We start from the raw sequence: 17,222 nt of genomic DNA, 5'->3' as shown, positions 1-17,222 counted from the left end.
CTTATTACTGCTCCACCCGACCTGACCCTAAAGACCCACTTAAAGCAACATTACTGGACATTATCTTAAGTAACAAGCCTCAGAATTACCAACGTAGTGGTGTCTTTCCTCTTGATTTTAGTGACCACTGTCCTATTCAATGTGTGCGGAATACGAAGTGTATTAAATCCAAATCAACTGTTAAAAGGTCCTATAAGCGTGTTCTTTCAGTTCTAGTATATGGTAATATTATATATATATGCATTCTACAGCTACAGTGTTAAAACCTCTGAACTCGGTTTATCATTCAGCTCTGAGGTTCATTACAGGAGAAGGAGACAGAACTCAACACTGTGATTTATATTCTAAAGTAGAATGGCAATCATTGGATGCAAGAAGAGAACAGCTCTGCCTTTTGTTTGTGTACAAGGCTCTAGTTGGTATTTTGCCTGATTATTTATCTAGTTCATTGCACATGAGTTCAAGTATTCACCGTCTGAGGTCTCTGGACATTTTTAACTTACAATTCCATTGTGTCAACACAGACAGGGAAAAAGGCTTTCAACAACTGATTTTAAAGAACTGGTCAAGGACTACGCACAGTGCTGCATGTTATATTGTATGTGTAAATGTGGTTTTATGTATTGGTAAATTTTATTGAATTTTTTATTTGCGTTTTAGTGTCCTATGTTTGTTTGTTGTTTATTTTGTGTTATTTTTGTGTTTTAACAGGGACCCATGAAAAAAGTTTGGGTTTTCCCTGTATAAATAAAATTAATTCATGAAATTAATTCATGAAATGATAAGATTTTCATGATGTGGATACAACACATATACTGTATGCCAATTTTAGACTCTTAACTAAGCCAGAAATTAAAATATAATCTAGATATTCTAAAAGTGTAAGCTTTTGATGTTGCCCTAAATTAAATCTGAATGAAATTTAGGTTTTGACCACCATGCGTGTCATTTCTGTCGAGTTAATACGTACATAGATACATTTACCTGGCGAATAGGATTGCCTTCTTTTTCCTTCTTACTTCAATAACCAGATATATGCTGCTATTTATGCAAGATTTTTCAGAACCACTTTGAATTGAACTGCACCATCACAGAGATGCCAAAACCATATTTTGACCTCTCCCTATTGGAGCTCGCTTTCACTGGCCACATTAAAACTCACTGTTCTCAAAAGTGCTTCAGTTTAGCGAGAATCTATGATAATAACAGACTTTTTGATTAGTAAGGAGCTCGTAGCAGTGCGAAGGGGCTAATACGTTACCAGAAATAAGTGTGCCAAGTGGATTAAGCACGTCGGCCTAATACCGCTGTACGCAAAAAGCTTTTTGATGTGGGAAAATTACTGATCCTACTGCGCTGATAGCATCTTCAGACATTTATTAGTCTTATACAAAACAAAACATTATATTAATATTATTTTAGTTGATTTACTTTGCATAAAATGTCATCCATGTTAATGAAAAAGTTAGAGCTGTGAGGCAATTTGCATCTGCATCGTAGAAAAACAGCATTAAAGTGTCAGAAATCTAAATGCATTTTCATCGTGACCTTCAGCGGTGCGTTGGAGTTGAACATATAGAAGATGTAAGGCCAGACCTGGATCATTGTAGTGGAACACATTGTATCACATATCCTTTTGTGATGAATCCAGAGAGCTGTGCATTTAACTTTTTACTTCTTTTTGTTTTATTTTCTAGTTCAAGCTCCTTCTAGTTAGGCTAGTTTTGTTACTTAAAATCATTTGAAATCATAGTTAAGTTGGCACAGGTAATCTTTTCTTTATTCATCTCTAATTGTTCTGAGTGGATTTGGTCTTAATTTCATTTTCCAGTTTCTTTCGCTTGTTGAACTCGCCTATAGTTTAAGGAGTTCAATGGAGCTAAAGTCGACCCTTGTGGAATTTGCTTTTTAACACATTGCACAGCTTTACTTTACTTTAAGGACCAGTACGCACTAATCCTTTTTATTTGTACATTATTTTAAAATGTGTGAAAACATTCTTGCCCCTGCAATAATTCTATAGCCTAAATTATAGCCCAAATAGGCACTTTTTCATATATATACCTTTTCACCATTCAGTCTTGTCAATTGATTTAACCCTTCAAATATTTAAGCAGGAGTTTTGCAACGGCATTTGATCAGCAGAATTTAGATTTTGCACTTAATTTAAATGTGTTTAAATAATATTTGATCCTGCAATAATTTCACTGCCCATAGAGTTATTATTATAAGTGATTATTATATGGTACATGTTGGAAACGCTTCTCCTGAGCTCATAGTTCACACTTGTCCAGATCTCAATCGGCGAGCAGCCATAACACAGGTTAAGAACTGTGCTAAACTTACAGAAAACTGAGCCTGGGGCAGTCCAGGTCGGACAGAAAGTGCACCGGTCCATTTCTCCTCATCTGTCACCATCCAGTCAAGAAAGATGTAGGATCACAAGTAGTTCTTAATTATTCCATAATGTCTGGAAGATTTACACCCAAACTAGAGGATATTGCTCGAATTTTATATATTTTTTTGACGTAATATTGCAATGAATATCTTTTTTATCACCATGGAACTTAGATGGAATGTACAGGGAAAACATATCTTATTGTTAATGTATTACCCCAACAAGTAAATTTTTATTAGTGCATTATAATATTTGGCCAACCGTTAAACCACAATTGCGGATTTTCACTTTATTATCACTTTACTAGACTGAAATTGTTTTGATGTTTCAGTTTGCATTTTCATTTTTCCAATTTACATGCAAAACATTAAATACATATTTTTTTCATTATTAACTTTCTGTGTCTATTCATACAGTTCATAATTGGTTGACTTTTTATTATGTGTGCAACTATTTGATAAGTTTACAGCTGTCTGGACCAGACCGCCAGAGCACAAATAAATCTGAAGAATGGGACTTTTGGGGGAAGCTAACAAAGCCACAGCTGTCAGTCTTCCTTAATGGCTGTCCAAAATGTCACTTTCCTTGTTTCAGCCATATGTCATTGTTTTGGTAACCTAGACAGAAGCTGGGCTGGTAAAAGAGAAGCAACAGAAAAGATACACTCAGGGTCAGATCAAGTTTACATTTTTGATGACTTATTATTATTACATGATTAGTTTATATGTTGTGTCTTTCTAACAATGGTTGGTTTGTTTGTTGGCTTATTGATGTAAGCTATTTTATGTACATTGTGCAGTTTTAATAATGTATCTCCTGTTATGTAATGTGCCAGTGGTTGTATATGTTTTTGGGGGTGCAACAATTTTGATAGTTATAATTTTGTTTGTTCATACAGATGATCATAACAGTCGTATGCACACAGTCACAGGTCTTATAACTAATGACAGAATGCAATTTTGTCTATGTTGAACGAATCAAAGTATTTGGCTCTGTCATCTGCCCTATGCTTGCACCGTGGTTTGTGGTTTGTACAACGCACAGTTTAAACATGACGTTTGCCAGTGTCTCGACAACATAGTCCACCACTCACAACTAGTAACAACACCAGCACAACGCCAGCACAACACTAGCACAACACTTGCACAACGCCAGCACAACGCCAGCACAACACTTGCACAACGCCAGCACAACGCCAGCACAACACTTGCACAACGCCAGCACAACGCCAGCACAATACTAGCACAACGCCAGCACAACGCCAGCAATATCACCAGCACAACGCCAGCACAACGCCAGCACAACACTTGCACAACGCCAGCACAACGCCAGCACAACACTTGCACAACGCCAGCACAACGCCAGCACAATACTAGCACAACGCCAGCACAACGCCAGCAATATCACCAGCACAACGCCAGCACAACGCCAGCACAACGCCAGCAATAACACCAGCACAACGCCAGCACAACGCCAGCACAATACTAGCACAACGCCAGCACAACGCCAGCAATATCACCAGCACAACGCCAGCACAACGCCAGCACAACGCCAGCAATAACACCAGCACAACGCCAGCACAACGCCAGCACAATACTAGCACAACGCCAGCACAACGCCAGCAATATCACCAGCAATAACACCAGCACAACGCCAGCACAACGCCAGCACAATACTAGCACAACACTAGCACAACGCCAACACAACGCCAGCACAACGCCAGCAATATCACCAGCAATTACACCAGCACAACGCCAGCACAACACTTGCACAACGCCAGCACAACGCCAGCACAATACTAGCACAACGCCAGCACAACGCCAGCAATATCACCACCAATAACACCAGCACAACGCCAGCACAACGCCAGCACAATACTAGCACAACACTAGCACAACGCCAACACAACGCCAGCACAACGCCAGCAATATCACCAGCAATAACACCAGCACAACGCCAGCACAACACTAGCACAACGCCAGCACAACACTAGCACAACACCAGTAACAACACCAGCACAACGCCAGCACAACACTAGCACAACACTTGCACAACGCCAGCACAACACTAGCACAACACTTGCACAACGCCAGCACAATACTAGCACAACTCCAGCACAACGCCAGCAATATCACCAGCAATAACACCAGCACAACGCCAGCACAACGCCAGCACAATACTAGCACAACTCCAGCACAACGCCAGCAATATCACCAGCAATAACACCAGCAATAACACCAGCACAACGCCAGCACAACGCCAGCACAATACTAGCACAACACTAGCACAACGCCAACACAACGCCAGCACAACGCCAGCAACATCACCAGCAATAACACCAGCACAACGCCAGCACAACGCCAGCACAATACTAGCACAACACTAGCACAACGCCAACACAACGCCAGCACAACGCCAGCAACATCACCAGCAATAACACCAGCACAACGCCAGCACAAAACCAGCACAACACCAGCACAACACCAGCACAACACCAGCACAAAGCCAGCACAACACTAGCCCGACACTAGCCCAACACTAGCACAACACTAGCGCAACACTAGCACAACACTAGCGCAACACTAGCACAACACCAGCACAACACCAGCACAACACCAGCACAACACCAGCACAAAGCCAGCACAACACTAGCGCAACACTAGCACAACACTAGCACAACACCAGCACAACACCAGCACAAAGCCAGCACAACACTAGCGCAACACTAGCACAACACTAGCACAACACCAGCACAACGCCAGCACAACGCCAGCACAACACCAGCACAACACAGTCACTCCCAAGGGTCTTACTTTCCTTCTCCAAAGACTGAAAGACTAACGCAGAGTGAATCTTCTTCTGCTTCTATCCGCGCGGGCCTGTGTGTTCTGTCCCCAAACGTTCATCGTTTAGTCCAATACACAGAGCTGAAAGAGTTTCAAGTCCAATGGGACCAGTGAGGTTCAGATGTTTAAGGCGAATTAAATGATAAATGAATGCCAGAGTGAATCAAAATACACGCTTAGATGCACAGTGAAAATTCTTATTAACACATTTTCCCACCCTTTGTTGACACTTGTTTGGGTCTTAATGGTCAAAATTGTTCGTTGTTTGTATGTTGATTAAAATAAACTTGTTTTAGCAAAAAAAATGTGTTGTTTTGAACTTTTAATAGATCCATATTCTGAGGGAGAGAAAGCCATGTTGCTCCTGGACTGTTATGACACGCCCACTTTGCTTGCGTGGCGGGCCAAGGCTTCTGCATGTTTACATCTGCTGAGACACTAGAGCCATTTAAATCTTGGTTAAAAACATACCTTTTCTCTCTGGCCTTCAGACATAAACTGAGCTGAGTCGTCGTTTTTATTAACTTTATGCATAGTTGTGATCGATTGTATTTTATGCGTTGCTAATGTATTTTATTGCACTTGTCTGTACAGGACTTTGGGCTTTTAAAAAAAGTAAATGTGCTTTAGAAATAAACGTTGACATTGAAAACACTGCTCTTTCAGTAGATTGAATGGGAGCTGATGGGCTGATGAGCCATACACTGGCTAAGATAAGGATATTTATGGACTTTTTAATGCATTGCAAACTTCAACTAGACCACTTCTGTTCTTTTTGTTGGCTCTCCTTAATGGCAAGCGGCCCCTGTAAAGCAATTGCTTTGTGTATGAATAGTGCTCTACAAATATACTTGCCTTGTGAAGAGATTTAAGGGAAAAAGTACACAATTTTCTCCTTGGAGACAACAAGCAGGTTAAAATTTTTTTTTTTTAACCTTTCTAGCATTTGTTATGCTTTGTTCTGGTTTATATGTGTAGCTTATAGTGTAGAATTTACCTTTATATGTGTATTTAGTACTAGCTATAATGTTAATTAATTAACATTAATTCATTAGAGTTAATTGATTAATTTAATGAAGCCATAAATATGAATGCACCTTAAAAACAAATCAGATTAAACATTAGCAACCCCCACCTGGTACAAGTGTGCTTTTAAAGACTTTAGATGGCATAGATTGTGCCATAAATCTGATTCACTCTCCACTTTTTTATATCATCAAAAAGCGTCCCTAGTGATGTTTTAAAATATATATATATAAAACCCTATTCCTATCATGTTTATTAATATTGACATTTATGATGTGACCTTGATAAAATTGTGAAAACATGTACTCTAACTAATGTGAAGCTGTTTTGCTCGACAGAGTCTAATTTGCCCATGTCAATGTTATAAAAACCTAAAAAGAACAAATTAATTTGTGTTTGTTCTTTTATTAAGCACTCAGTTATGCAAACTCTGTTTTGAAAAGCATTTTTGATTGTTTCTCTTTAAACTATTCTCACGCTTAATTAATAAATTCATAATTAATAGCAAACAATCTTAATGAAGATTTTGAATCATTATGAGACAATGTTTAAATCATCCCCCAAAGAAAAACCTAAATGAATGCAGAAATACATTTGTTGCTCAATTCATTTGAAGCTTGGCTCACTACGTTTAGTTCCAGAGATCCACTTCACTCGTCAGTCCGGAGCTTTGTTAATTTGGTAGAAGGCCCGGGAAACACAAAAGTAATTAACTGGACGAACTCTAAAACTCCACGTTATTTTCCATGCAAATTCCACGCCACCATCACTGACCGTGTGCAGTTTTGTGGTGCATGCTGGGATAGCGTGACGACAACGGCAGGAGCTCTATAATGTGAAATCAACTTTAAAGAGCCTTTAACCATGCAATTGTATTCCTTCATCATTAGTTTACTCAAAGTTTTATTTCAATTCATTCATGCACAGTATGTTTGCGTAATCCTGTATCGTCCTGCAACTGAGGCTCGAGTGATCAGAAAATTCCCGTTTTCACCTACCCCCTATCCCATCCCTCATCGCTGCACTTTGTAGTATTTACAGTCAGGTTTAAAATGTTCCGTAGATATTGTTCGAAATTAAAAACATGTAAATGATAATCCACTGCTTGACTATGGTGAAATGTCACTATGAAGAGGCGGAGTTTATCAGTTCTGTAGTTTTGAACAAGGAGTCAAGGGATCTACTTCAATTGCGGTTTTAGAACATATTTTAAAAGGGCGATCTTCTTGTGTTGTAGTTCAATACAAAGTTCCAGATTAAAAAAGGCATAATATGTCTCCTTAATCTTGGGACATCGCTTGTTTTTTTAAATGTGGATTTGGACGATTTGATTTGAAAAAAGCCTACGACAAAGGACTGTAAGGTCGAGTGGACTAATCCTGCAGTTTTCCCACAAATCCTACAGGTATAAGAGGAGTTGAGCCTGTTCTGGTGTTACGGAGAGGCTTTTTGGCAGTTCTTGCTCCAGTGGTCCAGCTCAGTCCAGCAGTGATCCAGCCTGCTCATTGGGAACTTGAACCTTTTTTGTTCACTCAACTCTGTCTGACCCTCCAGCTCCTAAGAGAGGCTTCAGCTCGCCACCACTTGGATTCAATAGCTTTTATCTACTTTCAAAGAATCTTCTGGTGGTTCTTCTGTATTTTCTGGCCACCATTATCCATTTTCAAAACCAAATTGCACTGAATCTATGCTGTTTATCATTCGAAAAACTCAAATTTGAAAAGACATTACTCTTTCTAAAAAATCCGGGGCGGCTCTATCTTTCTCTTCTCAATAATAGGCTCATCACTCCTCCTCGGCCCGCTCTCCATATCTTTCACGAAGCTGAATAAAGCGGCTAATGGGCCGTGGAAATAGTGGCACCGAAGACACATCTTCAGACACAGGCGTTTTCACTTCTCTCTGGGTCTCTGTAAGTGAAAGCAGTAGACGGGTTGGTTATTGTCACGGCACACATGCAGATTACAGTGGGTAGATTCAAGGGACGCCTCTCAAGAAAATACAGTTGGGGATTATAGAGTTGCATATCTTAAAGTGCCTTTTCAAGATCCTATGGTGTATCGTGCAGTCTGTTCTTCTATAATGTAAAAGTATGTAACTATCGCTTTGCCTAGAATGTTCCACAGTATGACATGAACTATCCATAAAGAGAAGCAGATAGTTTCAATAGGCCACATTTTCAAGGTCTTTGTGTATTAGTGTTAGGTTAAGGTATTATTGAATGAACAAATAATAGTCATATAAAGAAATTAAGTAAAAAAAATGGCCCATTTGTTGATTAACTGACCAAAAAAGGGCGGAGTCCATAAGGGTAGCAAATTTGTTAAACCTGTTATTATGGCTCACACAAAAGCTTTCCTGAATATTTTATTCAGAACTATGAGTCCATGAGGTAATATTACAGAAACTGCATTTTTTTTGTTGAGTGTCCATAACTTAAAAGTAGTTTTTAATTGTTATTTAATTGTGATATAGAGGTTTTTCCTTAGTTTCGACATTGAGCATGTTATTGTATTGTGACAACACTAGTGTATTGACAGTAATCGTTCATTCATGGTATCAGTGCAGCCAACATGAATTTTATTAAACCTAAATCATTTTTCAATTATTTTATTAATTAAGATTTGAAACTTCTCTTCTCCTTGAACTTTGCTAACCTTACATATTCTGTTCCGCTTCAGGTTTACATCCGTATCCTTGACAACGAGTGGAACGTGTACAGACGCTACACAGAGTTCCGAGAGCTGCACAACCTCCTGCGAGCACAGTTTCCTCAAGTGGACACCTTCAATTTCCCGCCCAAGAAAGCCTTAGGGAACAAGGTGAGTCCATTGTAGCACCATAAAGCCTGTCCAGACGCGCTCAACCGTCCCCTCTTCAGCCCATAAAGGGAATAGATTTTGAAATGAGTCGTTATTATAAGACATTTTCTCATAAAGGTTTATGTGCGGCCGTAAAAGATGGCATTGAGTTGTTATATCAACAGCTGGCAGTCGGAGTGTCACGTCCTGGTGCGATGTCACTGTCACTCAGATATTTTCCGCCGCTTTTTCGGTTTTGTTTGAAAAGAAATCATGCAATACAGGTTGTTTAAAGTTGACAAATGATGCTAAATCTACTCGTCAACTTCTCGGCAAGGCTCAATTATCGCGGCAAAAATTCTAACATTCTTAAATGCAGTCTTAAATATACAAGTCTTAAAAACATCAGCTTAAGATCAGATTTCCCTCTTTTACTGTACTTACTTTTATCTTACCATTTACCACGCGCTCTTACTGCCCCACTTGCACCTCGCATATTTTGCTGACACCAAACCTCGCTAACAACCTCTTCATTTAATCCTCCGTCCGTCGGGACATCATTTGGTCCTGACCTGGATTCTGCGGCAGAAAGTCTCCCTCCTCACTTCCCCCACGTTCCACGGCCAAAAAAAACCCTGATCGAAATGCCAATCGCCGCTCCGCTTCAGGCTCGTGAAAGTGCACCGACTGAAGCGCCCAGACTGGTGCCCTCGAAAGGCTCCTTTTAAAGCTTGTTACTGCGCGGGTATGTGTGAATGATTGAGTTTTGTGTCTTACGGAAGCAGAAAATAAGGCCGCCTTTTGTTCCACGCTGAGCACATTTGAAAACACTTCCAGCTCCCACTCTCACCTCAGAAGACACAGCGCAGGCAGTGATTGATTTGACGTTAGCCGACATGAAGGAGGCTGCGTTTCCAGAGCTCATTCACCATCATACCTGGTTTAGTCTGACCTCTCTCTATTGCTTTGCATAACGTATTTGCACCTCAGAAATGTACGTGGTGTTGTGTTTTGTTTTCTCTCACAATCACGCACACACAAACACACACAAACACACTATGGAGCCATTGAAATTTGAAAAGGCTAACGCATGTTTTAAGTAAATATACCAAACTAAAGCACTTTGCAAGTTAGGAAACAACATTAAACTGACAAATGTATTATACCATTTTGATTTTAAGGTCTATACACCTACCCTAGGTTTAACCGTTTCAGAGCCTAACTCAATATTAGCCAAATGCAGTGAAATAGTGCGTGAAATAAATGAAAATATAACGATGAACCGGAAATTATATTATTCTAGATTTTTCCATGTCTCAAAGAGCCCCAATCCTGGAATTACTAAACATATTTTTGTGACTTGCTGGTACGAATTAGATTTGACATGACATCAGCTGACATCAGTGAGTTAAATGGCAACTCTAAATTGCCCCTAGTGAATGAATGTGAGAGTGAATGGTTGTCTGTGTGTCTATGTCACTGTCTCTGTGTTAACTCTGCAACAAGCTGGCCCATGTCCAGGGTGTACCCCGCCTAAGGCCCAAAGTTACTGGGATATGCTCCAGTCATCCGGGCATCCCTAATGGGAACCTGCGGTAGAAAATGAATGAATGACTGAATCAGCTGCTCACGTAGCAGAGCCCTGCCTCTGGCCCCAGAGCCAGACACAATGGAGACTCACACCACGACCAGCGAAATGGTCTGGGGGACCGGGGCCAGTCGAAGCGTGGCTTATGTAACTTTTTGATGGAGGGTGCTTGTTTCCATAGAAATGTGCTTTCTCGATGAAGACTATCACCAGGTCAAGACACAGTTTAGATCTGGGGAGAAGTAAGCCTGTTCACAATAAGAATTAATGTTTTTCAATAAAACCCGTTAGTCAATAAATGAATACAAGATAGACAAGTTTAATGCCATTGTGTGGAATATTCCAAGCAAAGCAAAAACATTGCTGTGGAGATTACAAAAATAAATGCATTCATGTACAGAAATCAGAAAGCAGGAATCAAAAACAGTTTTGAGGTACTCTGCTGTAGTAACCATCAACATTTGAACACTTCACTAAAGGGGTCTGCAACCCGCGGCTCTTTAGCGCCCTTCTAGTGGCGCCCTAGAGCTTTTTCAAAAATGTATGAAAATGCAACTAGATGAGGGGATATGTGACCGACCGTGGGAAAAGCAGAAACAAGTCACCTCGGAAACACTTTGAGTTATTCACAGATTCTGAAAGTGTGAATTCAAAGCTATCCAATGATGTCTCACTCATGCACATCTGATCATATTTGAGTAAGTTGTGGTCATTTGAATGTAAAAATGTGTTGTTTTAATATGGTTTCTGTAGGAGGACAAACATGACGCAAACATTCACGTTTTCCAATGCTGTAAAAAAACATTTCTGTCAACCAAGATTTGCGTCATAGTCTGCGACGCTCGTTTCAGCGCGGCACACGTGGGCGGAGCAGGGCTGGGCAGGTGACTGTTGTAAATAAACGGTAATAGAAGAAATGATGAGAACAAAGGATTCAAGGAAGAATGGACCGAATCGTTTGCTTTCATTGCCAATGCAGAAGGATCGTCTGCATGTTTGCTTTGTCATGAGAAGTTGTCAAATAACAAAATGATGATATGAAGGATTTGCCGCAAAGACAGTGAAGGAAAGGAACGTTACAATGGCAGGCAACATCACCAATCGACAAATCAAGGACATTAATTCAGCTCCAGCATACTCAAGTCCCTGTGATGAGTCATGATGTGATCGATATCGAACACGTATGTGAACTTTGATGGGCCGACTTTGAAGAAATGATCAAACATATAATTGCAGGCTGTGTTCAATTCCACTGTTGCCCAGATACGGGGGAAAAGAGAAGAGGATTGTATTGTTAATGAGGTTTGAAGAGGACTGCGTTTTGGTTTTTTTCTAATCCTCAAAATAAAAATTACACCAAAAATCTGATTTCTTAATTGTATTTCTATATTTTCATCAATGCAACAAAATATGATACATTAACATTGTAATGGAAGTTAAACCTAAAGCACAAAAATATTGTATCGCAGAGTAGTCACGCGGTGCTCTCCAGGGGGCGCTACAGGGAAAATAAACATTTAATCAGGGATGCTCATTATGTATTTGTAGCCTTGTCATTTTGATAGTAGAATATAGCTAATATACACTTACAGCCTTTGTTCCCTTCATATAAGGCTTACATAAGGCTTTTACATTTTTGCAGTTCCAGACAGATTTGTGTTTGTTTTTTTTGGTCTGATTTGGCTCTTTGAAAATCAAAGGTTGCCACCCCTGGGTTAGAGGGACTTTGCTGCAGGTGGAACTTACCATTTCAGACACTGTCCAGTTTGTGTTCTAAAAACAAATGGAGTGCATTTTAAAGCGGCCCCGGTATACACCGACTTGACTCTTTGAATAGTGTGATATTGTGCCTGCAGTGTCTCGAGTGTGCGGTGGAGTAATCACCCGCCTTGCTGTGCTGTGTTTTTTAAGTCCTATGCGTGCCATGTTTATTCGTTTGCGAATCCCCGGGAGCGCTGTGGAGTGTCGGCAGCAATCAAGACCTCTGTGCTCAGGTGAAGAATGTGGCAGAGCTGCAGGAAGTACATCAGATTATGTTTTATATCAACACATACAAGTAAAGAAAAGCAAGCCAATACCTAATAGCAATATCTACCACCTCTATACAAGTTAGGTTTTCTCTATTGGGTGAAAAACATTGTAGTTTTATGGTTGTCACACAAAAAGAATCCTTAATACACTTTTATACTCTGCTTTAAAGAAAGCATGTTTTTTCTCCAGGTATTTAGTATTGAACTGTAACATAAGTAGATCATCATTCTACATTGTGTAAATTGTAAATGCAATATAGATTTAAAACACCTTAGAAATAGAAACGGGTCCATTGACTTCATATTCAAAAGTGCAGAATTGAGGTGGTTCATAGTGACATTTTACCGTAACAAGAGACGCGTTGTCATTACATCTTTTTAAATTGCTACATTTGTCAACTAATCCCAACTGGTACAGGGGTCTGGGCGGGGATAGAGGGTAGGTGAAAACAGGGATTTTCTGAGCACTAGAGCCTCAGTTGCAGGACAGTTCAGGATTATTTCAACATGCATGAATCAAATACACTTTGCTTTGAGAAAACTAATGATGAGGAAACACCGTTATAATAAGGTTAAAAGCTCATTAAAGTTGATTTTCTATGTATGTCCCCTTTAAGATTACATAAAGTGACTCTTTGTATTTAATGTTACTACATGGCACTAAAGCTGCATTGTGTTTATTATTTATTTATTTGGAAAAGTGTGTGAAGGAGGAAAACAAAAGAAAACCGAAATGATGGGTACAATCTACCTTCTGTTTATAACCGTCTCATCAAACCATGGCAGATATAAAATGCTAAATAGATACTCAACAGCTGGAAGTGAGAGCATTCAAAGAACAATAGTGTATTATAACAACCCAAAACTGTGAGTGAGAGATTGTCAGAAAACAATAAGATGAACCAAAAAATAACCAAGGACAGGGCAGGTTATATAAAACTATATAGCAGGATGAATCTAGTTCAGGAGACTTGACTTTTCATGTATTCAAGTAAAATCCATTTTTGCCTCAGTACAGATCTATTGTAAAAGTTACTCCTGGGGTCAAAATAAGATCACAGTGCGCTCTCTGCATTTTATTCTCCGTGAAACAGGAAGTGTGCTGTTAAGATAAGATAAGATAAGATATTCCTTTATTGTTACACATGGGGAAATTTCATTGATGCAACGCAGGTAGATACAGAGGTAGATACAGAAGAAAAGAACAGATCACTTATAGGACGTTTGAAAAACACTCTCAATAGAAGATCTCTTATAAACAAAAACTCCTATAGACAAAACCTCCCATTTCCCAACAAGGGATGGAGGGGAAAAATAATAAAGACATAAATACCATTGCATGTGATCACGACAGTAATTGCACATATTTCGACAGTAATTGCACATGAATATGTGCAATTACTGTCAATTAGCATTAGCAATTAGCAATTAGCATGCTAGTTGTTACCGTGATGGCAAAACTAGCTTGCTTCCTCCGAAAGTGCTCTTATATTCATCACGGTAAATAATTAGGATGCTCAGAATGCATTAGGTAAGTGACCTCTTTTTATCCTATAGCAGATTTAAATATTTTTAAAAAAAACGCATGCCCTTTTTGATTTTATATAGGTTGTTTTCACCAAAGACGTTCCTATGTTTGTGAATTCTGTTCATTGGGAATAGCAATAAACCTTTTCTGATTCTGATTCTGTAAGAGAGAGCTTAAATGTAAATGTTTTTCTTCTGTACTAATACATGATTCTCAAATTGATGTGCCAGTGAGGTCAATTCATTATTTAGACCTATTTGTGATGGGAAAAACTATTTGTTTAAGGTATTTTTCATACAAAATTCTAATGATTAATTTGAAGTGCAGAATTTGCCATAAAAAGTAGATTGCTTTTTGGCCCATCATCATCATCCGTCTGGATAATGAGCCTTTGTCTAATTATCTCATCTGTGCAGCTTTTTTTACTTTTGAGTGCCTGGTCCACCTTTTTATCCCTTCACTCGTGACACTTTATCCACAGACTCCGACAGATCACACTGATTCACACAGACACAGGGCCTTCTATGTGACGCTAACAGTCGGGAATGCTAAGGTTAGCTGCCATCTGAATGCTGTCACCGCTGCACTGCTTTGCTTGCCGGTGCAGATCTGGGGTGAGAGGAAGGCCGCAGAAGAAACCTGTTGAGTTCTGCTTTGGGATGGTGTCAAGATTCGGTGAGAGGGTGTATCAAAAAAATTGTCCATTACGCCTTATGCAAAGGTGATTTAAACATGTTATTATTGCTTTATCTTCTCATTTACCCACTTGAACTTGTATTTAGAGGGGTTCATGCATGTTCAGTTATCGCTGTTCCCAGTTTTCCTAGACTCTATACACGCCCACAGCTCTGTATTCCACTTTTTTTTTACCAATGAATAAAATGAATCCACTGTTTGCTGCAGTGAACTGTTTGCATGCCAAAGTCAGTCCCTTCTACATTCTGAAGGGTCTGGAATTGGACCATAAAGGCCAAATAAACACTCCTAACTCGGACAGTCCAACCACAGTCACTAATTTGTAGCATGTAGCACATCACCTCAGATTATCGAACTCATAACATTCAGAACGAAATAAATAGCTTATTTTACCGTAGTTTTACCGTTTAATTTGAAACTGTATATTTTGGGTGAAATTAGTCCAAAATAAATGACATCAAGCCAGTTTTACACGCTTTAACATTATAATAATTTTTGTCCATTTAATTTTGTAGTGGTGGGTCCAGAGGAGAAAAGTTTGAGACCCCCTGCTGTTGTGCGGTGCTTTGCTGTGTGTTTATGGGGGCGTGTCGTAAAGGGACTGAGCGAAAGCAGCGCTGCAAGTTTCAGCCCAGAAGAACCCATTTCTTTTATCAAGTTGTTTTAGATCATAATTGACTCTTTAACCGAATCCAACTTTTGGATCTGTGAAACTTTGTGACCCGTGCTCTTTTTGGTTTGGTTTAAGTTCTACATCTACAATGAGACATAACTGACTCAACAATGAGTTATGAAGCCATATTTGGGTTTGATTTGATCCACCACTGACCAAAAAGGCAACTATCCAGACACAGTGTTACACACCCACAAAGCAGAGACAAGATTCATCCAAAGTCTGCCATGTTGACTCAGATCCTGCCGGCCCCACTGAGGAACACCTGTTGATTCTCTGTCTAGGGTTTGTCACAATCGCTTGACTTTACCACTAGATGTCACCACTCTTCCCTTTAGCCACTACAGTAAACGGTCTCAAGAGACTGTTCATCAGCTTTCATTTCATTTAGGGGAAGTGTCTTTTGCACAACAGCTCACTGTGAGGGGACCTGCATGACAGTGGCACCATGTGTCACTCTGCATGTGTCTATCAGCTCTTCTTAATGAGCTAATGGAACAAACGCACTGAGGGCTTGGGGCCAGACTGTCCAGCTGCGTGTTCTGGCTCTACTCATGATTTACTCACAGATCTCGCACTGGCCTCTGACCGCTGCTAACAAGCTGATTTGTAAGAGGTCAGACCAGCAGGCTGGCTGCATGTACGGAGCTGTCAGAGTCAGATGTCAGCGCTCGTCACATGTGCACTTTCTACAGTTGTGATGGCCTGTGTCCGTGAGGGCTTTTCTTCTCTTCTTTCAGGTTGAATCATTAGGTTAGACCCATTTGTCATCTGCTGCTAACCAGGTCCATTGAGGGATATCCCAAGGCATATGGGGTCCTGCTAATCGGGCAGATGTTCTACACATTCAAAAATGACTGAGCACACTCAGGTGGCAGATGCCCAAAACTTATTTCAATTTGTTTTAGATTATGCTTCGGCGAATAGACTTCGTCAGATGTTTAATTTCTTTCTTTCTTTGGACCTCAGTCAGTTTCATTTGTGTTCTATACATTACTAATTTGTGATGACTCTCACTGAAATAGATTGGGACGAGGTGGAACGTTTCAGCAAATACTTCAAGCTGTATGAGGCAAAGAGTCACAAAAAAAGAAAAGCATCTTCCCAGTCCACAAATGTAAAAAGCACTTACCTCTACACGTCTAGGCAGAGGTTATTGTGACGGTGTGGCTACAGTATGTTTGCACCTGTAGTATTGCACCTGAACCTCACTGCAGTTGAAGCAAGAAAACCTCTCACATGACATCAGAGTAAACAAGGCGTTAGCTCCTGCAGCTGCACATGTGGAGGAGCAGTGGCTCTACCTCAAGCTCCTCACTGCGGACCAGGGCCACTCTGACTACTTTGACGCAGATACTTATTTTAGGGGCTCTAAAACTTATTTTAGTTCCACTTCAATAATAAGTGTTTATTAAATTAGATTAATGTAACCATGACCTCATAATGCTGGTAAATATTGGGGGATGGGTAGGTTGTCGAATATGGTCACACGTGATGGGGACTTTGACCCCATGATCTCAGTATCATGAGATCAAATCCTACACCTGAGCATTTGCTGAATGTCTCTCCCTTCGCTTCCCTGCTATTTCCCACTTACATCTGTCATGTCCAATAAAGCCTTTGTATGAAATATAAA

At 40.0% G+C, this 17,222-nt stretch overlaps 1 protein-coding gene across 1 annotated transcript in view; it reads left to right on the top strand.

Moving 5' to 3' along the window:
* snx29 (sorting nexin 29) overlaps positions 1-17,222 on the top strand; it is a 195,350-nt gene that overhangs the window by 149,164 nt on the left and 28,964 nt on the right. Inside the window, exon 19 of the mRNA XM_072456919.1 lies at positions 8,952-9,092. Within this exon, the coding sequence (XP_072313020.1) occupies positions 8,952-9,092 (141 nt within the window). The remainder of the gene's footprint in view (positions 1-8,951; positions 9,093-17,222) is intronic.

Source organism: Eucyclogobius newberryi, unplaced genomic scaffold, assembly GCF_026437365.1.
Source record: "Eucyclogobius newberryi isolate DKJ021-1_F unplaced genomic scaffold, fEucNew1.0.hap1 SCAF_20, whole genome shotgun sequence".
Classification (NCBI taxonomy): domain Eukaryota; kingdom Metazoa; phylum Chordata; class Actinopteri; order Gobiiformes; family Gobiidae; genus Eucyclogobius; species Eucyclogobius newberryi.
The sequence above is the reverse complement of the archived record's forward strand: the minus strand, read 5'-3'. Positions and strand labels throughout refer to the sequence as shown.